We start from the raw sequence: 18,694 nt of genomic DNA, 5'->3' as shown, positions 1-18,694 counted from the left end.
AGATAAGTCCATGTTTGACTTATCTGATCCTGTCACTGATCCTGAGATAAGTCCATGTTTGACTTATCTGATCCTGAGATAAGTCCATGTTTGATTTATCTGATCCTGAGATAAGTCCATGTTTGACTTATCTGATCCTGTCACTGATCCTGAGATAAGTCCATGTTTGACTTATCTGATCCTGTCACTGATCCTGGGATAAGTCCATGTTTGACTTATCTGATCCTGTCACTGATCCTGAGATAAGTGTGTTTCTTCTTCTGTTTGTTAGAAGCATCGTGGCGCTCGTCTCAACCAACCTCACAGTCTACATCTTTCTTCAGTTCTTTGATGCCATCCTGGTCAGTGATTCATGAGCACAGGTGAGACAGATGATCTGATGTGTGTTTTTTTTTAAATGAACATGTGTGTGTGTGTGTTGTTAGTGTGTCTGCACAGGGATTCTCATCGGATCTGGGATGCAGAAATTTGCTGCTCTGTCCAACCTGGTGTCTTATTACTTCGTTGCTCTGCCAGCGGGAATCGCTCTGATGTTTGCTGCTCAGCTCAGAATCTTAGGTAACATCGCATCTGTCTTCTCACGCACGTGAGACACAAGTCACTTCACTAATGATCCACTATTATATACATATATACACATATATGTGTATATATGTATGTGTATGTATACATATATGTCTATATATACACATATATGTGTATACATACACAGTTTTTCATCGTCACAAAACTGACGCTTGTCGTTTGAACGTTTCAAATACTGAAAAGCAACTGTTCAACTAAAACAGAATCTCAGTGGTGCTGCGACACAGCTCTCTCAGCTGACAGGACGAGGTGAATTATGAATGAATTATGACTGAATGACGTGTGTGTGTGTTCCTGTGTTAGGTTTTTGGCTCGGCCTCCTCATCTCTGTTTGCCTTCAGACGGGATTCTACCTCCTTCTCATCTTCAAACTCAACTGGAAAAAAGTCACACGCAAGGTAGGGATAGGATTCCAGAGAGGATTCAGGATTCAGGAGTGGAAGTGAATCAATGAATGAAATGTAAGTGCTTGTCTGTGGCCAGCAGGTGGCAGTGTCATCGGTTGAATCCTCTCATCACTGCAGCATCTGTATTTACATTCCTTCATGTTTGTCTCAAAGTCCAAACACAGATGTGATGAGTGTGAGCTCACAGGGAGCTGCAGGTGTAAAGAAACAGAAGCGTCTGTGTCTCATGACTGTTTGTGTCATGTGTTCCAGGCTCAGCGGCGAGCAGGGAGCTGCAGGTGTAAAGAAACAGAAGCGTCTGTGTCTCATGACTGTTTGTGTCATGTGTTCCAGGCTCAGCGGCGCGCAGGGAGCTGCAGGTGTAAAGAAACAGAAGCCTCTGTGTCTCATGACTGTTTGTGTCATGTGTTCCAGGCTCAGCGGCGAGCAGGGAGCTGCAGGTGTAAAGAAACAGAAGCGTCTGTGTCTCATGACTGTTTGTGTCATGTGTTCCAGGCTCAGCGGCGAGCAGGGAGCTGCAGGTGTAAAGAAACAGAAGCCTCTGTGTCTCATGACTGTTTGTGTCATGTGTTCCAGGCTCAGCGGCGAGCAGGGAGCTGCAGGTGTAAAGAAACAGAAGCCTCTGTGTCTCATGACTGTTTGTGTCATGTGTTCCAGGCTCAGCGGCGAGCAGGGAGCTGCAGGTGTAAAGAAACAGAAGCCTGTGTGTCTCATGACTGTTTGTGTCATGTGTTCCAGGCTCAGCGGCGAGCAGGGAGCTGCAGGTGTAAAGAAACAGAAGCGTCTGTGTCTCATGACTGTTTGTGTCATGTGTTCCAGGCTCAGCAGCGAGCAGGGAGCTGCAGGTGTAAAGAAACAGAAGCGTCTGTGTCTCATGACTGTTTGTGTCATGTGTTCCAGGCTCAGCCGCGAGCAGGGAGCTGCAGGTGTAAAGAAACAGAAGCGTCTGTGTCTCATGACTGTTTGTGTCATGTGTTCCAGGCTCAGCCGCGAGCAGGGAGCTGCAGGTGTAAAGAAACAGAAGCCTCTGTGTCTCATGACTGTTTGTGTCATGTGTTCCAGGCTCAGCGGCGAGCAGGGAGCTGCAGGTGTAAAGAAACAGAAGCGTCTGTGTCTCATGACTGTTTGTGTCATGTGTTCCAGGCTCAGCGGCGAGCAGGGAGCTGCAGGTGTAAAGAAACAGAAGCGTCTGTGTCTCATGACTGTTTGTGTCATGTGTTCCAGGCTCAGCGGCGAGCAGGGAGCTGCAGGTGTAAAGAAACAGAAGCGTCTGTGTCTCATGACTGTTTGTGTCATGTGTTCCAGGCTCAGCGGCGAGCAGGGAGCTGCAGGTGTAAAGAAACAGAAGCGTCTGTGTCTCATGACTGTTTGTGTCATGTGTTCCAGGCTCAGCGGCGAGCAGGGAGCTGCAGGTGTAAAGAAACAGAAGCCTCTGTGTCTCATGACTGTTTGTGTCATGTGTTCCAGGCTCAGCAGCGAGCAGGGAGAACCGTAGCAGTGATGTTGAAGCGTCCGGTCAGTGCGTCGCTGAGTGAAGCCGCGGTGCCTGATGTCTCTGACTGCGTCTCCACAGTGAGTGTTTCTCTTAGCTGTTTTATAACTGCATTTATATCCTATCATTAACTGTGCCCCTCCCCTCAGCCACAGCTGGACGGTGAAGTGGTTCCTCAGGCTGACGGTTACTGTCCAGTCAACACTCAGGATCAGGGGCTGAAGGCGGGTCACGGCGCCGAGGGCAACAACACGAGTGCAGAAAGCACCAAAGAGGATGGTGAGCAGAGCAAACCTGAGGCTCTTCTGTCCGTCACTCAGCTGATCCTGCGTCGTGGACTCACTCTCCTGGCTTTGATTCTTGCTTTGCTCGTGGGCGTCGCTTTCCACGTCGCTTTCCCTGCACCAGAGCTGTCTGCTCACAGCAGGGCCAACTTCACCCTGACCTGGGCAAATGTCTCCAACCCGACTCAGTCAGCTTATCTGGACCTGACCCCTGACCTCTGACCTCTGAACGTTAAAAACATCAACATCTGAACGCACTTCTCTTCCAGGGGAGAAAAAATCCCCAGAAAGCAGAGGCTGCGTGAGGCTGCGTGAGGCTGCGTGAGGCTGCGTGAGGTCGCGGTTGCACACACACACACACACACACACGCACGCACGCACGCGCACACACACACACGGACACGGACACACACACACACACGCGCACACACACACAGGCTTCGTTACAAAGATCACATTTTAACAGAAAGAGACACGCGGACGTCAGAGAACACAGATTTCTCCACTTTGATCGATTTTAACCTTTTTTTTTCCTGTGTTGATTTACACGTTTGCACTGAAACAACTGACCGTGAATCCTTTTGTCTATGTTTTAATATCTGATTGTAAATATCTGATTCTTTATGTGCTCATGTAAATACATCATACTTTATATTACTGCATTCTTTCGTCACTGTGACACAGAAATCTTTTTTTATGCCACATCCGGGACTAATATTGATAAAAAATTACGTTTAAAAAACGTGGGACATTAAGATTAAGCACAGGGACCAAAAATATAAATAAATATCTCCCACAGAAATGTACAACACGTCGTGTGAGATTGATTAAAACTCCGGCTCTGACGCTGCAACGTGATCAAGAAGTTAATGTGAGATTCCTCGAGCTACTGTATCACAAGTTGTGGTTGAATAAAAGTGACAGGAAGTGTCGTTAATGATGTCACAGCGTGTTACTGATTGCAGTCTGTGGAGGTGAGAGGCCCAGATTACACACTCTGTGAGGAGCCAGTGTCTCTGCTGATGAGCAAGACTCTGTTTTAACCGCATAGAAATAAATCAAGCTCCTTATTTACATGTTGAATGACATGTAAATAAGATGAGCTTGATTCATACAAACGCCTTCAGGAGATCCTGACTGTGGCCTAAACTCAAACATGATTGGAATAAGTCACTATTCTTTATTTATTCACACTTTTCAGACATTTTGTGAGAATGTGATCAATCCTCTGTTTGTCTCGACACATAAATCCACAGACTGGAGAAACACTGAGTTGCTCTTAAATCATGAGGCGAGCGTCGTCTGCTGCTGCTGCTGCTGCTGCTGTCAGTGAACAGGTGGTTGATTTTACACAGTGTGACGTGTCTTCATGCAGCCGCCGCGCTGCAGCGTTTCAAACGCAGACCGTTCATTATGGAGGAGTGTCTCATAAACACCTCGTCACCTCAAACGACCTCATTTGAATTCAGGATATTTATATCACAGTTCACAGGATGATAGAAAATAACCAAACATCTCTGAACCATGAAGCAGAAGAAAAACCCCTAAAAACATCAGTGATCGATGTGATTAAAGGTTCAGTGTGTAAGAACCAGTTCTACAGTGGTTTTCACACAACAGGAGGAGGAATATAACTCTTCATCTTTTCTTTAAAAAAAGGATGATATTAATGCGTAGTGTATTTAAAACCCTGGAGACATCACTCACATGTGACGTTGAGGACGACCGAGGCTCTGACTGTGTCATTGCCGCTCAGGAAGCAGGTGAAATTGGCCCCGTTATCGTCATAGATGACGGGTGTAACGCACACTCTGCTCTGACCCTTCCTGTTCTCCTCCGTCAGACGGACCAGCTGATCGTTCCTCAGCCACACCAGCTCAGCCTCAGCCTCAGCCTCAGCCTCAGATCTGTTTCCAGGCAGACACAGCAGAGACACAACCTTCTAGTGCACATTTAACAACCAGGGTTTACAGAGTTAAAAGGCACAGCAACACAAAATAAAACATGAATCACCAACAATAGAAGTAAAACAGTAAAATAGTGACATAATAAAATAGTAAAATGTTGAAAACTACATAGACGTGAAGGCCGAGGAGAAGAGGTGAGTCTTTAAGAGACTTGAACTCCCTCCAAAGTTTAGTTTAGTTTAGTAGCTACAGAAAAGAAAATGTTTTTTAGTATAAAGTCAATAATGTTATAATGACAGCGAAACATACCTGACAGTGGCAGCTGTGTGTTATCCCCTGTGTGTGTGTGTGTGTGTGTCAGTGTTCAGCTTCTCTTATAAAGCTTCACATGCAGATGAGGACACTTTTATAACTTCCTTCAATAGTTTCTAAATGACCTTCTCATCACTCAGCCAACGATTCCTGTACACACCCATCATCTGTCTGTGTGTGTGTGTGCAAGCGCAGGAGGAGGATTTATTGGTCAAAGCTGTAACAACAGCACTAAACTCTCTGGTGTGTGGATGAAAACATTAAAACACATTCTTGTAATATTTAATGTGAACAAATGTATCATCCATAAATCATGTTTTACATGTAATGTCACATCTGTCCACCAGAGGGCAGTTTAATCTATTGTACATGTAATGCCACATCTTTCCACCAGAGGGCAGTTTAATCTATTGTACATGTAATGTCACATCTGTCCACCAGAGGGCAGTTTAATCTATTGTACATGTAATGTCACATCTTTCCACCAGAGGGCAGTTTAATCTATTGTACATGTAATGTCACTTCTGTCAACCAGAGGGCAGTTTAATCTATTGTACATGTAATGTCACATCTTTCCACCAGAGGGCAGTTTAATCTATTGTACATGTAATGCCACATCTTTCCACCAGAGGGCAGTTTAATCTATTGTACATGTAATGTCACATCTGTCAACCAGAGGGCAGTTTAATCTATTGTACATGTAATGTCACATCTGTCCACCAGAGGGCAGTTTAATCTATTGTACATGTAATGTCACATCTTTCTACCAGAGGGCAGTTTAATCTATTGTACATGTAATGTCACATCTGTCCACCAGAGGGCAGTTTAATCTATTGTACATGTAATGTCACATCTGTCCACCAGAGGGCAGTTTAATCTATTGTACATGTAATGTCACATCTGCCCACCAGAGGGCAGTTTAATCTATTGTACATGTAATGTCACTTCTGTCAACCAGAGGGCAGTTTAATCTATTGTACATGTAATGTCACATCTGTCCACCAGAGGGCACCAGAGACAATTTATCATCGATAAATCATGTATTACATGTAATGTCACTCGTGTCTCTCTGCACAATTCCTGTCTCTCTGCACGATTCCTGTCTCTCTCAGCACGACTCATGTCTCTCTGCATGATTCCTGTCTCTCTGCACAACTCCTGTCTCTCTTCATGACTCCTGTCTCTCTGCACGATTCCTGTCTCTGCACGACTCCTGTCTCTCTTCATGACTCCTGTCTCTCTGCACGATTCCTGTCTCTCTGCACAATTCCTGTCTCTCTGCACGACTCCTGTCTCTCTGCCCTACTCCTGTCTCTCTTTCTCTCCCCTCCTGTCTCTCTTCATGACTCCTGTCTCTCTGCACGATTCCTGTCTCTCTGCACGACTCCTGTCTCTCTGTCTCTTCCCTCCTGTCTCTCTGCCCTACTCCTGTCTCTCTTTCTCTCCCCTCCTGTCTCTCTGCATGATTCCTGTCTCTCTGCACAACTCCTGTCTCTCTTCATGACTCCTGTCTCTCTGCACGATTCCTGTCTCTCTGCATGACTCCTGTCTCTCCTCATGACTCCTGTCTCTCTGCACGATTCCTGTCCCTCTGCACGACTCCTGTCTCTCTGTCTCTCCCCTCCTGTCTCTGCCCTACTCCTGTCTCCCTTTCTCTCCCCTCCTGTCTCTCTGCATGATTCCTGTCTCTCTGCCCTACTCCTGTCTCCCTTTCTCTCCCCTCCTGTCTCTCTGCATGATTCCTGTCTCTCTGCCCTACTCCTGTCTCCCTTTCTCTCCCCTCCTGTCTCTCTGCACTACTCCTGCATAAGATTAAATTAAATTAGCACTGTTATTATGATGTAAAGATTATGATTGTGTGGCGTCTGACTGACAGAGGCAGAGTTATGATCCACAGACAGAGAGCCGGCTCAATGTGTGAGGGAATGTGCCGTTAACAAGGACATTACAGCATCCCATAATAACAACAACAACAGTGTATATTATTATTATACTCTCATACCTGCACACATGAATGGTAAATGGTTTCCTCCTGAAGCCAAGCGGGACATAAAAGTACATAGAACATTGTCCTGTTATTGAGGAAGTAAACTCACATGAGAGTGTGAAGAGTGTGTGGAGTCGTCTGTGGATGAGGTCACGACCTTTCGTACCAATACCTGGAGCGACTGAAGCCTTGTACTTGATATTAAATAAAATATTATGTTATTATTATGTGATTATGCTTTGCTGTAACTCTGTATGATTCTTGTTGGTCATGTGCTGCAAACACTGCCCCCACCAGGTGAACGCAGGCATTGACTCACCCAGGTGACGTTCAGATCCCGTGTGTCATCATGTGTCATCATGTGTCATGTGATCAGCTCAGTCTGCTCATGTAGACGCTGTAACCTGGACCTGAGTGTGTGTGTGTTGCCCTCTCTCTCCCACTGGAGAGAAACAATGATCAACAGAAAACTTAATGGTTTAAATCCTTCTTCCTCCACGTGTGCAGCCCTGCTGCTCTGATCTTCATATGCACAAACATACATTTACATATTGTTATTGAGTCGTCCTGATCGAGTGTGTAACATCTGTGCAACATCATATTACATATTCTATGTTATATGCACATTAGACAAAGGCTGTCTGTCACTTACTATTACACACACACACACACACACACACACATTTAATACACCTGTATGTACAGCAGGCATGTGACATGTGACAGTTTCTTATTATTACTTTTATTTCTTATTTTGATTCACTTTGTTTGAACTGTTTTTCTTTTCTTTTAACAAAGAGCTGGTTTTTAATCAGCGAAGTTTGAAATGTCTCAGATCAAAGGTCAACAGGAACTGCAGCACATGTTATGATGGTTGTTTACATGAGGTTACACAATTTACCCCCAAACACACACACACACACACACACACACACACACACACACACACTTAAAGTGATCACAGTGAGCGTTTGATCAATCTGGCTGATGTTTACAGTACAGTCAGGAAGAAAAGGAGTGAGTGAGTGAAATATGTGCGTGAATGAGTGAGTGAGTGAGTGAATGAATGAGTGAGGCTACAGCACACAACCCTGTGCTGAGCAGGGAAACACCATGCAGGGTTAAAGTCAGAGGTCTAAGTACAGAGAGATAAGATCAGGGGCTCAGAGCCTACAGTGTATAGAGTGTGTGAGCACAGCTTATACAACACTAACTTAACTTAACTTAACTTAACTTAACGTAACATGCAAATGTGAAAACCTGTGCGACTGCAGCGTTTATGCCACCAGAGCCACTTTGTTCAGTGTGTAAACACACATTCTTCATCAGATTATTATTACTGCTGTGTCCTACACACACACACACACACTTGTTTCTCTGTAGTTGTGAGGACATCCATTGACATTCCCGAGCCCAGCCCTGACCATAACCCTTAAAGCAAACCTTTACCCTCAAAAAAATCCCTTAATATTGTGCGAAAATTTCCTCACAACTCACTCACTCCCTCCGTCACTCACTCACTCGCTCACTCGCTCACTCACAGTTCTATAAGTCTCTCCTCCTCCTCAAACCACGTTATTTAATCAATAACTTTGTGTTTCTGAACTCTTATCCCTCACTCATGTATCCCCCACTCCCTCCCTCCCTCCCTCCCTCCTCACCTCCCTCCCTCCCTCCCTCCTTTGTCAGTTGGCTTTTTTTTTTTCCTGTTTTTTTGTTGCCTTCACTCCTCCATCTGTGTTCTCTCCCCCGTGATTGAATGGAGAAGCTGGGTTCCTCAGACCCGGCACAGTCGCCCGGTGCCAACATGGCAGAGCGTGAGGGAGACGAGGCCGCGGCCGCTCCTTCACAACTGTGTCGCTGTGCATTTGTGACTCGCTGGCTGCCAGCGGCCTACAGAGAGGAACTCTACCACGTCCTGAAGCTCACAGGTCCACTGGTGAGTAGGGGAAAGTTGAAGTGCTGGTGGGACATTGGCTTGTTATTCACTCGGTGTCACAGCTGTGACCGCGTCTGTTTGACAGTCACTGTTGGATCAAATGTAATGTGTAATGTAATGTATATTTATAATGTATAACATAAATACATGCAGTGAGTGCATGGTGACAGTAAAACAGCAGAACTTTGCTGCAGCAGCTGAGTCCAGTCTGTTTCTGCAGGTTCTGTCTCGGGTTCTGAATTTCCTCCTGCCGTTTGTCATCACCATATTCTGTGGTCACATTGGAAACGCAGAGCTGGCTGGATACGCCCTGGCCTCAGCGGTACGACCTTCACTCATTTCTATTCATTTATGATCATAAAACACGCTCCTGTGTCAAACTGGGCTTCTACAGCTGAGGAGGAAACCACTCCTCGCCTCTCAGTGATGAAGTCACGGCAGGTTTTATTTCCATCAATGATCCAGTTGATGAAATAAGTGATGAATAAGTGAGTCGAGTCATTTGACCTGAGAGTGAATGCAAATTAAAAACATTCCCACGTGTTTAAATCCAGGATTATAGCGACCGGGTGGATTATAATCCTTCTGCTCATTACTATTATTATTAAGTTCTTCTGCTGTCTGTGAAGCCCACACTGACGATGTCGATTGTCGGCTGTGTGAATAAAAGCACAGCTCTAAAAATGCACTCACGTTAAAGTAAGAAATTAACTTGTTTAAAATGTACTCAGAGTAAAAGTTACTTTTTAACAACATAGGTCAAAGGTCACTCACTCAGGTACTTTAATTACCAGCAGTTCACCTGTCGTCGTCATCATTCACCTGTCGTCGTCATCATTCACCTGTTCAAACAAAAACAGACTTGAGTACAAAATGACTTTAAAAACACTCTTAGAGTCTGAGCAGCTACTGACTGATGAAACACTGTCTCAGCTTCATGACTTCACTCTGTGTCAGCATCAGTGTCACAATCACAGGAATAAACAGATATTTATTACCTGTAACTCATCAGATCATTAACGTGACGACCACATCGACAGGGGTCGGTCTCTCCGTGGCCTGTGACACGCTCATCTCTCAGGTGAGTATTCCTGTGATACTTACAACGTCCTGACTAAGATTATGATATTCAGATCATAACTTCCTTACTTACTACTCATAAGCAATCATTCTGAGGTTATTGACTTAATGGTTACATAATAAGGTCATGCAGAATAAGGCATTAATAAGTACTTACTAATAACTAATTAAGAGCTGATATGTTACTAATGTGCATGCTAATAAGCAGCTAATTAATGGTGAATATGTGCTTGCTAATCTAAAGTGTTACCATTGTGAGCATGAATGGGTTAGGACCTGTGTGATCACATGAATCCACATGTTTTGCAGACGTTCGGCGGTAAGAACATGAAACGTGTGGGAGTGATTCTGCAGAGGAGTTCCCTCATCCTGCTGCTCTTCTGTCTTCCGTGCTGGGCTGTGCTCATCAATGCTGACAGTTTACTGCTGCTCATGCATCAGGAGGACGAGGTGGTGAGGTACTGACCTGTGACCTGTGACCTGTGACCTGTGACACGTTCACACAGCAGAGTCAGAGAAGACGCAGAGCTTTAACTTTTACTTTCCTTGCTTCAGAATCGCCCAGATCTACGTGACGGCTTTCCTCCCAGCTGTTCCAGTGAGTGCACGACACTGAAATCCCACTCCCCAGATACAGGTTCATTACAAGGGGAATAAAACTGCCCTGTTTAACGCTCACTGCAAAATACGCAATATTCTGCAGTTACTTAACCTTTAGTGTCGCCGTGTTACACTAAACTGCACGCGCAGAGGTTTAATGAGCAAACACATTTGTGGTCATTTATGAATAATCTCTGATTAATCCTGATATCAGTGCGTGTGTGTGCCTCTGGAAAAACCATGCACGCTGTCACAGTCTTCATATCAATATTTTATCACTGACGTCACCGGTCAAAGCAAATATAAGCTGCAGCTTATTTGCAATAAAAGGTTAAAAGTGTTGTTTCTGGATCTGTTTCACTTTATCTCTGCTCATCATTTCAGGACTGAGATGATCTAGTTTATCTAGTTTTGCTGTCATTAGAATACCTTTTTATTAATTAATCGCATTAATGATAATAATAATAAGAATAATGATAATAATAATACATTATTAATAATAATAATAATAATAATAATAATAATATGTATTAATTAATAATTAATAATAGCATTATAAGAAGTTGTTAAATTTAAACAAACTGAAATCCCACAGTCAACGTATACATGAGCACTGACAGAATAACATGAAATCTGTTGTGTAAAGTTTTCTGTGTGTGTGTGTGTGTGTGTGTGTGTGTGTGTCAGGCCATGTTCCTGCACCACCTGCAGGTCTCATATCTACAAAACCAAGTAAGTCCAGAGAAGTCGACATCTGGAGGATCTTTGTACGATGATGATGCATCAGAGTTTGTTCAGGCCGCAGTGGAACAGTGATGAGCTGAGAGGACGAGCACAGAGACGGTTCATGGATGTCGTGACGGAGGACGTGAGGACAGGTGATGTTAAAGAAGAGGACACAGAGGACAGGACAAGACGAAGGCGGACGATCCGACTGCGTGGTCACTGTTCCAGCCAACATTTATTACAACATCATTTGAATCCAATTACTTGCTGATTAAAGACAGTGTGATCGGTGCTGGCTGGACTTGCTGAGCGCGATGTTAACCACATTAACTTAGTTTTAATAAGAGTCATATGAAGTGCAGTGTGAGCATGAAGGACACAGACTGACAGTGAGTGTTTTTTTCTTGTTTGTCAGGGGATTATTCTTCCTCAGATGTACACAGCAGCAGCCGCCAACGTCCTCAACGCAGGGACCAACTACTTCTTGATCATCAGCCTCAAGTTGGGAGTGGTGTAAGTGTCTCACTCTTCATTTCTCATGTTTGTCTCCTCTGATAACTTCATGACTGTTTGGGAAGAAGAGAGAGCTCGTCTGTACGGCAGAGTTCATCCACACAGGCCTCACTCACAGCTCTGTCTCCTCACCGTCCACCATGTTGTGCGTGTGTTTGCAGTGGATCAGCGATCGCTAACAGCCTGACTCAAATCTTCATCTGCCTGCTGCTGTTTGGTTACATCAGATGGAAGAAGCTGCACCTGCAGACGTGGGGAGGTGAATCAGACGTCTTCACATATGTCATCATTCATGCCACAGACCAGAGACACTCAGTGTGTGTGTGTGTGTGTGTGTGTGTGTGTGTGCAGGCTGGAACACTGACTGTCTGCAGGAGTGGGGTTCCTACATGAAGCTGGCTGTTCCCAGTGCTTTAATGGTCTACTTTGAGTGTTGGATTTGGGAGATCGGCGGTTTCCTCGCTGGTCAGAACTCATGTGTTTGTTTTCTGTTAGTAAAAGTAAAAATGGTCTATTTTCCGTCTTCTTCTGTGTTGTTGAGTCAAAGTTATGATTCCTTTTATGTCAAATTTTTACTGGTGATATAAAGTAGCAGTAATTGTGCAGACGAAACCGAGCGTTTTTCTTTTCTCTTTATTCATAAAAACGAGGCAGTGAACTTTGAACTGTGAAGATTTTACAAATTTCACAAATTCAATCCGATTTTAAACATTTTGAGTTCAGAGAAAAGCAGCTGAAATGAATATATCAAAATAATACTAATAATAATAATCCCATCACAAAAACTATTATTATTAGTATTATACAAACATATTTAAGTGATTAATGTGGGGGCAGAATTGAAATTGAAATAAACTGGTATAAGCAGATGAGATTTGAAGGCATGCTGAGCTGATCAACATCTTTATCACATCAGGGGTTCTTGGAGAGGTGGATCTGGCTGCTCAGCACATTCTGCTGGAAATAGGAGCCATAACATACATGGTATGTGTTTGTTCACCTGATCATGATCATGTAAAGATAAAGATTATCTGTTTCTGTAGAGGTTTAAAACGACCGTGGGCAACTTCTGTGTAAATTCATTTGATGGCTTACAAACTACAGCTTTAACAAATAAAACAACGTGTGAGAGTTTATTTCTGACGTTTTAAGACTGCTTCACGCTCACAGTTTACCGCCTCAAACACTTAAACTTCTCAGAATGTTAATGTCAATCACTAACGCAGAGTCTTTGCAGTTTCCTCTCGGTATCCACGCAGCCACCTGTGTGCGTGTGGGTAACGCTCTGGGGGCCGGAAACACTGCCCGAGCCTTAGTGACCTGCAGGGTGGCTCTGGTTCTAACAGGTATGATCATACATCCCAGAATAAGCACTCATGAGGTGTCTTTGTGTTAAACTGTGGACTGTGTGTTTACTGCAGCGCTGCTCTCTGTGATCCAGGGCGTCATCCTCGCTGCGTCTAAGTCTTTCCTTGGTGGCATTTTTACTTCTGACGAGTGAGTTTCACATCATTCACTCACGTGTGTGTCACTGATCCTGAGATAAGTCCATGTTTGACTTATCTGATCCTGTCACTGATCCTGAGATAAGTCCATGTTTGATTTATCTGATCCTGAGATAAGTCCATGTTTGATTTATCTGATCCTGTCACTGATCCTGAGATAAGTCCATGTTTGACTTATCTGATCCTGTCACTGATCCTGAGATAAGTCCATGTTTGACTTATCTGATCCTGAGATAAGTCCATGTTTGATTTATCTGATCCTGAGATAAGTCCATGTTTGATTTATCTGATCCTGAGATAAGTCCATGTTTGATCTATCTGATCCTGTCACTGATCCTGAGATAAGTCCATGTTTGACTTATCTGATCCTGTCACTGATCCTGAGATAAGTCCATGTTTGACTTATCTGATCCTGTCACTGATCCTGAGATAAGTCCATGTTTGATTTATCTGATCCTGTCACTAATCCTGAGATAAGTCCATGTTTGACTTATCTGATCCTGAGATAAGTCCATGTTTGATTTATCTGATCCTGAGATAAGTCCATGTTTGATTTATCTGATCCTGAGATAAATCCATGTTTGATCTATCTGATCCTGTCACTGATCCTGGGATAAGTCCATGTTTGACTTATCTGATCCTGTCACTGATCCTGAGATAAGTCCATGTTTGACTTATCTGATCCTGTCACTGATCCTGAGATAAGTCCATGTTTGACTTATCTGATCCTGTCACTGATCCTGAGATAAGTCCATGTTTGACTTATCTGATCCTGAGATAAGTCCATGTTTGATTTATCTGATCCTGAGATAAGTCCATGTTTGATTTATCTGATCCTGTCACTAATCCTGAGATAAGTCCATGTTTGACTTATCTGATCCTGTCACTGATCCTGAGATAAGTCCATGTTTGATTTATCTGATCCTGAGATAAGTCCATGTTTGATTTATCTGATCCTGTCACTGATCCTGAGATAAGTCCATGTTTGACTTATCTGATCCTGTCACTGATCCTGAGATAAGTCCATGTTTGACTTATCTGATCCTGTCACTGATCCTGAGATAAGTCCATGTTTGATTTATCTGATCCTGTCACTAATCCTGAGATAAGTCCATGTTTGACTTATCTGATCCTGAGATAAGTCCATGTTTGATTTATCTGATCCTGAGATAAGTCCATGTTTGATTTATCTGATCCTGAGATAAATCCATGTTTGATCTATCTGATCCTGTCACTGATCCTGGGATAAGTCCATGTTTGACTTATCTGATCCTGTCACTGATCCTGAGATAAGTCCATGTTTGACTTATCTGATCCTGTCACTGATCCTGAGATAAGTCCATGTTTGACTTATCTGATCCTGTCACTGATCCTGAGATAAGTCCATGTTTGACTTATCTGATCCTGAGATAAGTCCATGTTTGATTTATCTGATCCTGAGATAAGTCCATGTTTGATTTATCTGATCCTGAGATAAGTCCATGTTTGATCTATCTGATCCTGTCACTGATCCTGAGATAAGTCCATGTTTGACTTATCTGATCCTGTCACTGATCCTGAGATAAGTCCATGTTTGACTTATCTGATCCTGTCACTGATCCTGAGATAAGTCCATGTTTGATTTATCTGATCCTGTCACTAATCCTGAGATAAGTCCATGTTTGACTTATCTGATCCTGAGATAAGTCCATGTTTGATTTATCTGATCCTGAGATAAGTCCATGTTTGATTTATCTGATCCTGAGATAAATCCATGTTTGATCTATCTGATCCTGTCACTGATCCTGGGATAAGTCCATGTTTGACTTATCTGATCCTGTCACTGATCCTGAGATAAGTCCATGTTTGACTTATCTGATCCTGTCACTGATCCTGTCACTGATCCTGAGATAAGTGTGTTTCTTCTTCTGTTTGTTAGAAGCATCGTGGCGCTCGTCTCAACCAACCTCACAGTCTACATCTTTGTTCAGTTCTTTGATGGCATGCTGGTCAGTGATTCATGAGCACGACAGATGATCTGATGTGTGTTTTTTGTAAATGAACATGTGTGTGTGTGTGTTGTTAGTGTGTCTGCACAGGGATTCTCATCGGATCTGGGATGCAGAAATTTGCTGCTCTGTCCAACCTGGTGTCTTATTACTTCGTTGCTCTGCCAGCGGGAATCGCTCTGATGTTTGCTGCTCAGCTCAGAATCTTAGGTAACATCGCATCTGTCTTCTCACGCACGTGAGACACAAGTCACTTCACTAATGAACCACTATTATATACATATATACACATATATGTGTATATATGTATGTGTATGTATACATATATGTCTATATATACACATATATGTGTATACATACACAGTTTTTCATCGTCACAAAACTGACGCTTGTCGTTTGAACGTTTCAAATACTGAAAAGCAACTGTTCAACTAAAACAGAATCTCAGTGGTGCTGCGACACAGCTCTCTCAGCTGACAGGACGAGGTGAATTATGAATGAATTATGACTGAATGACGTGTGTGTGTGTTCCTGTGTTAGGTATTTGGCTCGGCCTACTCATCTCTGTTTGCCTTCAGACGGGATTCTACCTCCTTCTCATCTTCAAACTCAACTGGAAAAAAGTCACACGCAAGGTAGGGATAGGATTCCAGAGAGGATTCAGGATTCAGGAGTGGAAGTGAATCAATGAATGAAATGAAAGTGCTTGTCTGTGGCCAGCAGGTGGCAGTGTCATCGGTTGAATCCTCTCATCACTGCAGCATCTGTATTTACATTCCTTCATGTTTGTCTCAAAGTCCAAACACAGATGTGATGAGTGTGAGCTCACAGGGAGCTGCAGGTGTAAAGAAACAGAAGCGTCTGTGTCTCATGACTGTTTGTGTCATGTGTTCCAGGCTCAGCGGCGAGCAGGGAGCTGCAGGTGTAAAGAAACAGAAGCCTCTGTGTCTCATGACTGTTTGTGTCATGTGTTCCAGGCTCAGCGGCGAGCAGGGAGCTGCAGGTGTAAAGAAACAGAAGCGTCTGTGTCTCATGACTGTTTGTGTCATGTGTTCCAGGCTCAGCAGCGAGCAGGGAGAACCGTAGCAGTGATGTTGAAGCGTCCGGTCAGTGCGTCGCTGAGTGAAGCCGCGGTGCCTGATGTCTCTGACTGCGTCTCCACAGTGAGTGTTTCTCTTAGCTGTTTTATAACTGCATTTATATCCTATCATTAACTGTGCCCCTCCCCTCAGCCACAGCTGGACGGTGAAGTGGTTCCTCAGGCTGACGGTTACTGTCCAGTCAACACTCAGGATCAGGGGCTGAAGGCGGGTCACGGCGCCGAGGGCAACAACACGAGTGCAGAAAGCACCAAAGAGGATGGTGAGCAGAGCAAACCTGAGGCTCTTCTGTCCGTCACTCAGCTGATCCTGCGTCGTGGACTCACTCTCCTGGCTTTGATTCTTGCTTTGCTCGTGGGCGTCGCTTTCCACGTCGCTTTCCCTGCACCAGAGCTGTCTGCTCACAGCAGGGCCAACTTCACCCTGACCTGGGCAAATGTCTCCAACCCGACTCAGTCAGCTTATCTGGACCTGACCCCTGACCCCTGACCTCTGACCTCTGAACGTTAAAAACATCAACATCTGAACTCACTTCTCTTCCAGGGGAGAAAAAATCCCCAGAAAGCAGAGGCTGCGTGAGGCTGCGTGAGGCTGCGTGAGGCTGCGTGAGGTCGCGGTTGCACACACACACACGCACGCACGCGCACACACACACACGGACACGGACACACACACACACACGCGCACACACACACAGGCTTTGTTACAAAGATCACATTTTAACAGAAAGAGACACACGGACGTCAGAGAACACAGATTTCTCCACTTTGATCGATTTTAACCTTTTTTTTTCCTGTGTTGATTTACACGTTTGCACTGAAACAACTGACCGTGAATCCTTTTGTCTATGTTTTAATATCTGATTGTAAATATCTGATTCTTTATGTGCTCATGTAAATACATCATACTTTATATTACTGCATTCTTTCGTCACTGTGACACAGAAATCTTTTTTTATGCCACATCCGGGACTAATATTGATAAAAAATTACGTTTAAAAAACGTGGGACATTAAGATTAAGCACAGGGACCAAAAATATAAATAAATATCTCCCACAGAAATGTACAACACGTCGTGTGAGATTGATTAAAACTCCGGCTCTGACGCTGCAACGTGATCAAGAAGTTAATGTGAGATTCCTCGAGCTACTGTATCACAAGTTGTGGTTGAATAAAAGTGACAGGAAGTGTCGTTAATGATGTCACAGCGTGTTACTGATTGCAGTCTGTGGAGGTGAGAGGCCCAGATTACACACTCTGTGAGGAGCCAGTGTCTCTGCTGATGAGCAAGACTCTGTTTTAACCGCATAGAAATAAATCAAGCTCCTTATTTACATGTTGAATGACATGTAAATAAGATGAGCTTGATTCATACAAACGCCTTCAGGAGATCCTGACTGTGGCCTAAACTCAAACATGATTGGAATAAGTCACTATTCTTTATTTATTCACACTTTTCAGACATTTTGTGAGAATGTGATCAATCCTCTGTTTGTCTCGACACATAAATCCACAGACTGGAGAAACACTGAGTTGCTCTTAAATCATGAGGCGAGCGTCGTCTGCTGCTGCTGCTGCTGCTGCTGCTGCTGCTGTCAGTGAACAGGTGGTTGATTTTACACAGTGTGACGTGTCTTCATGCAGCCGCCGCGCTGCAGCGTTTCAAACGCAGACCGTTCATTATCATCAGATTTGGCAACGCAGATCAAAGTGAAAAATAAACAGCAACAGGAAAAAAAGAAGAAGAGCAGCTTTTTCTGAGTGTGATGATGAAAGCACACGCCCACAGACGTGCTGCAGCCTAAATGTTGCATTGAATCATCGCACTTCTAATTCTGGCATCTATTCTGATTCTAAATACTGCAGGATGAGAACAGACGAGGTGACACAGACGAGGTTTGTGTTTCCTTAGATTTTTCATAACGCGATAAAAATAGCTGTAAAAGTGAATGAGACCCGGGGTCAGACTGCAGCAAATGGTGAGCTGTGAGTCTTTGTGAGTCATAAACACAAAGATACAAAGATACAAAGATACATGTGTCGTCACTTCAGTCTAAGTGGAGGAGTGTGATGAGCAGCTCACTGATGCAGACTCCAGCGGCGAGGACGATGAACATGAGGAACACGGCGAGTCCTCGTCGCACCAGCAGCTGCTTCACACAGAGAACGCGGCCGTGGGAAGTCTGCTGACCGACAGCAGCGACCTCCTCATTCTCTGAAGAGGATCGACTGCTCTTTGTGTGAGTTTGTTCCTCATCACAGTCCAACA

General features: G+C 44.0%; 4 protein-coding genes across 4 annotated transcripts in view; 2 read left to right on the top strand and 2 right to left on the bottom strand.

The window, feature by feature from the left end:
* Nucleotides 1–5,229, bottom strand: part of tmigd1 (transmembrane and immunoglobulin domain containing 1) — an 18,804-nt gene extending 13,575 nt beyond the window's left edge. The window contains exon 1 of the mRNA XM_058628304.1: nt 4,985–5,229. The gene's annotated coding sequence lies outside the window, so the exon portion shown is untranslated. The remainder of the gene's footprint in view (nt 1–4,984) is intronic.
* LOC131458703 (multidrug and toxin extrusion protein 1-like) overlaps nt 1–17,366 on the top strand; it is a 22,670-nt gene extending 5,304 nt beyond the window's left edge. The window contains exons 13-18 of the mRNA XM_058627909.1: nt 272–341; nt 426–558; nt 889–983; nt 2,460–2,564; nt 2,634–3,104; nt 16,996–17,366. Of these exons, the coding sequence (XP_058483892.1) occupies nt 272–341; nt 426–558; nt 889–983; nt 2,460–2,564; nt 2,634–2,990 (760 nt within the window). The 3' untranslated portion in view covers nt 2,991–3,104; nt 16,996–17,366. The remainder of the gene's footprint in view (nt 1–271; nt 342–425; nt 559–888; nt 984–2,459; nt 2,565–2,633; nt 3,105–16,995) is intronic.
* LOC131458701 (multidrug and toxin extrusion protein 1-like) lies at nt 8,734–16,914 on the top strand. Its single transcript, XM_058627906.1, has 17 exons — nt 8,734–8,913; nt 9,134–9,235; nt 9,926–9,994; nt 10,303–10,451; nt 10,549–10,591; nt 11,281–11,325; nt 11,735–11,832; nt 11,994–12,091; nt 12,184–12,297; nt 12,749–12,816; nt 13,070–13,178; nt 13,254–13,329; nt 15,256–15,325; nt 15,403–15,535; nt 15,866–15,960; nt 16,384–16,488; nt 16,558–16,914. The coding sequence occupies exons 1-17, from the start codon at nt 8,734–8,736 to the stop codon at nt 16,912–16,914; spliced, it is 1,911 nt and encodes a 636-aa protein (XP_058483889.1).
* LOC131458932 (multidrug and toxin extrusion protein 1-like) overlaps nt 17,366–18,694 on the bottom strand; it is a 47,615-nt gene continuing 46,286 nt past the window's right edge. Inside the window, exon 20 of the mRNA XM_058628301.1 lies at nt 17,366–18,694. Coding sequence (XP_058484284.1) covers nt 18,474–18,694 — 221 coding nt within the window. The 3' untranslated portion in view covers nt 17,366–18,473.

Source organism: Solea solea, chromosome 4, assembly GCF_958295425.1.
Source record: "Solea solea chromosome 4, fSolSol10.1, whole genome shotgun sequence".
In the NCBI taxonomy this organism is placed as follows: domain Eukaryota; kingdom Metazoa; phylum Chordata; class Actinopteri; order Pleuronectiformes; family Soleidae; genus Solea; species Solea solea.
The sequence above is the reverse complement of the archived record's forward strand: the minus strand, read 5'-3'. Positions and strand labels throughout refer to the sequence as shown.

What these genes read in the sequence shown, in the direction of transcription:
- LOC131458701 (XM_058627906.1), top strand. Translation starts at nt 8,734, where the DNA reads ATGGAGAAGCTGGGTTCCTCAGACCCGGCACAGTCGCCCGGTGCCAAC. An exon ending in GGTGGCTCTGGTTCTAACAG is followed by an intron (nt 13,179 to 13,253) that starts GTATGATCATAC and finishes TGTTTACTGCAG; the next exon opens with CGCTGCTCTCTGTGATCCAG. An exon ending in AGTTCTTTGATGGCATGCTG is followed by an intron (nt 15,326 to 15,402) that starts GTCAGTGATTCA and finishes GTGTGTTGTTAG; the next exon opens with TGTGTCTGCACAGGGATTCT.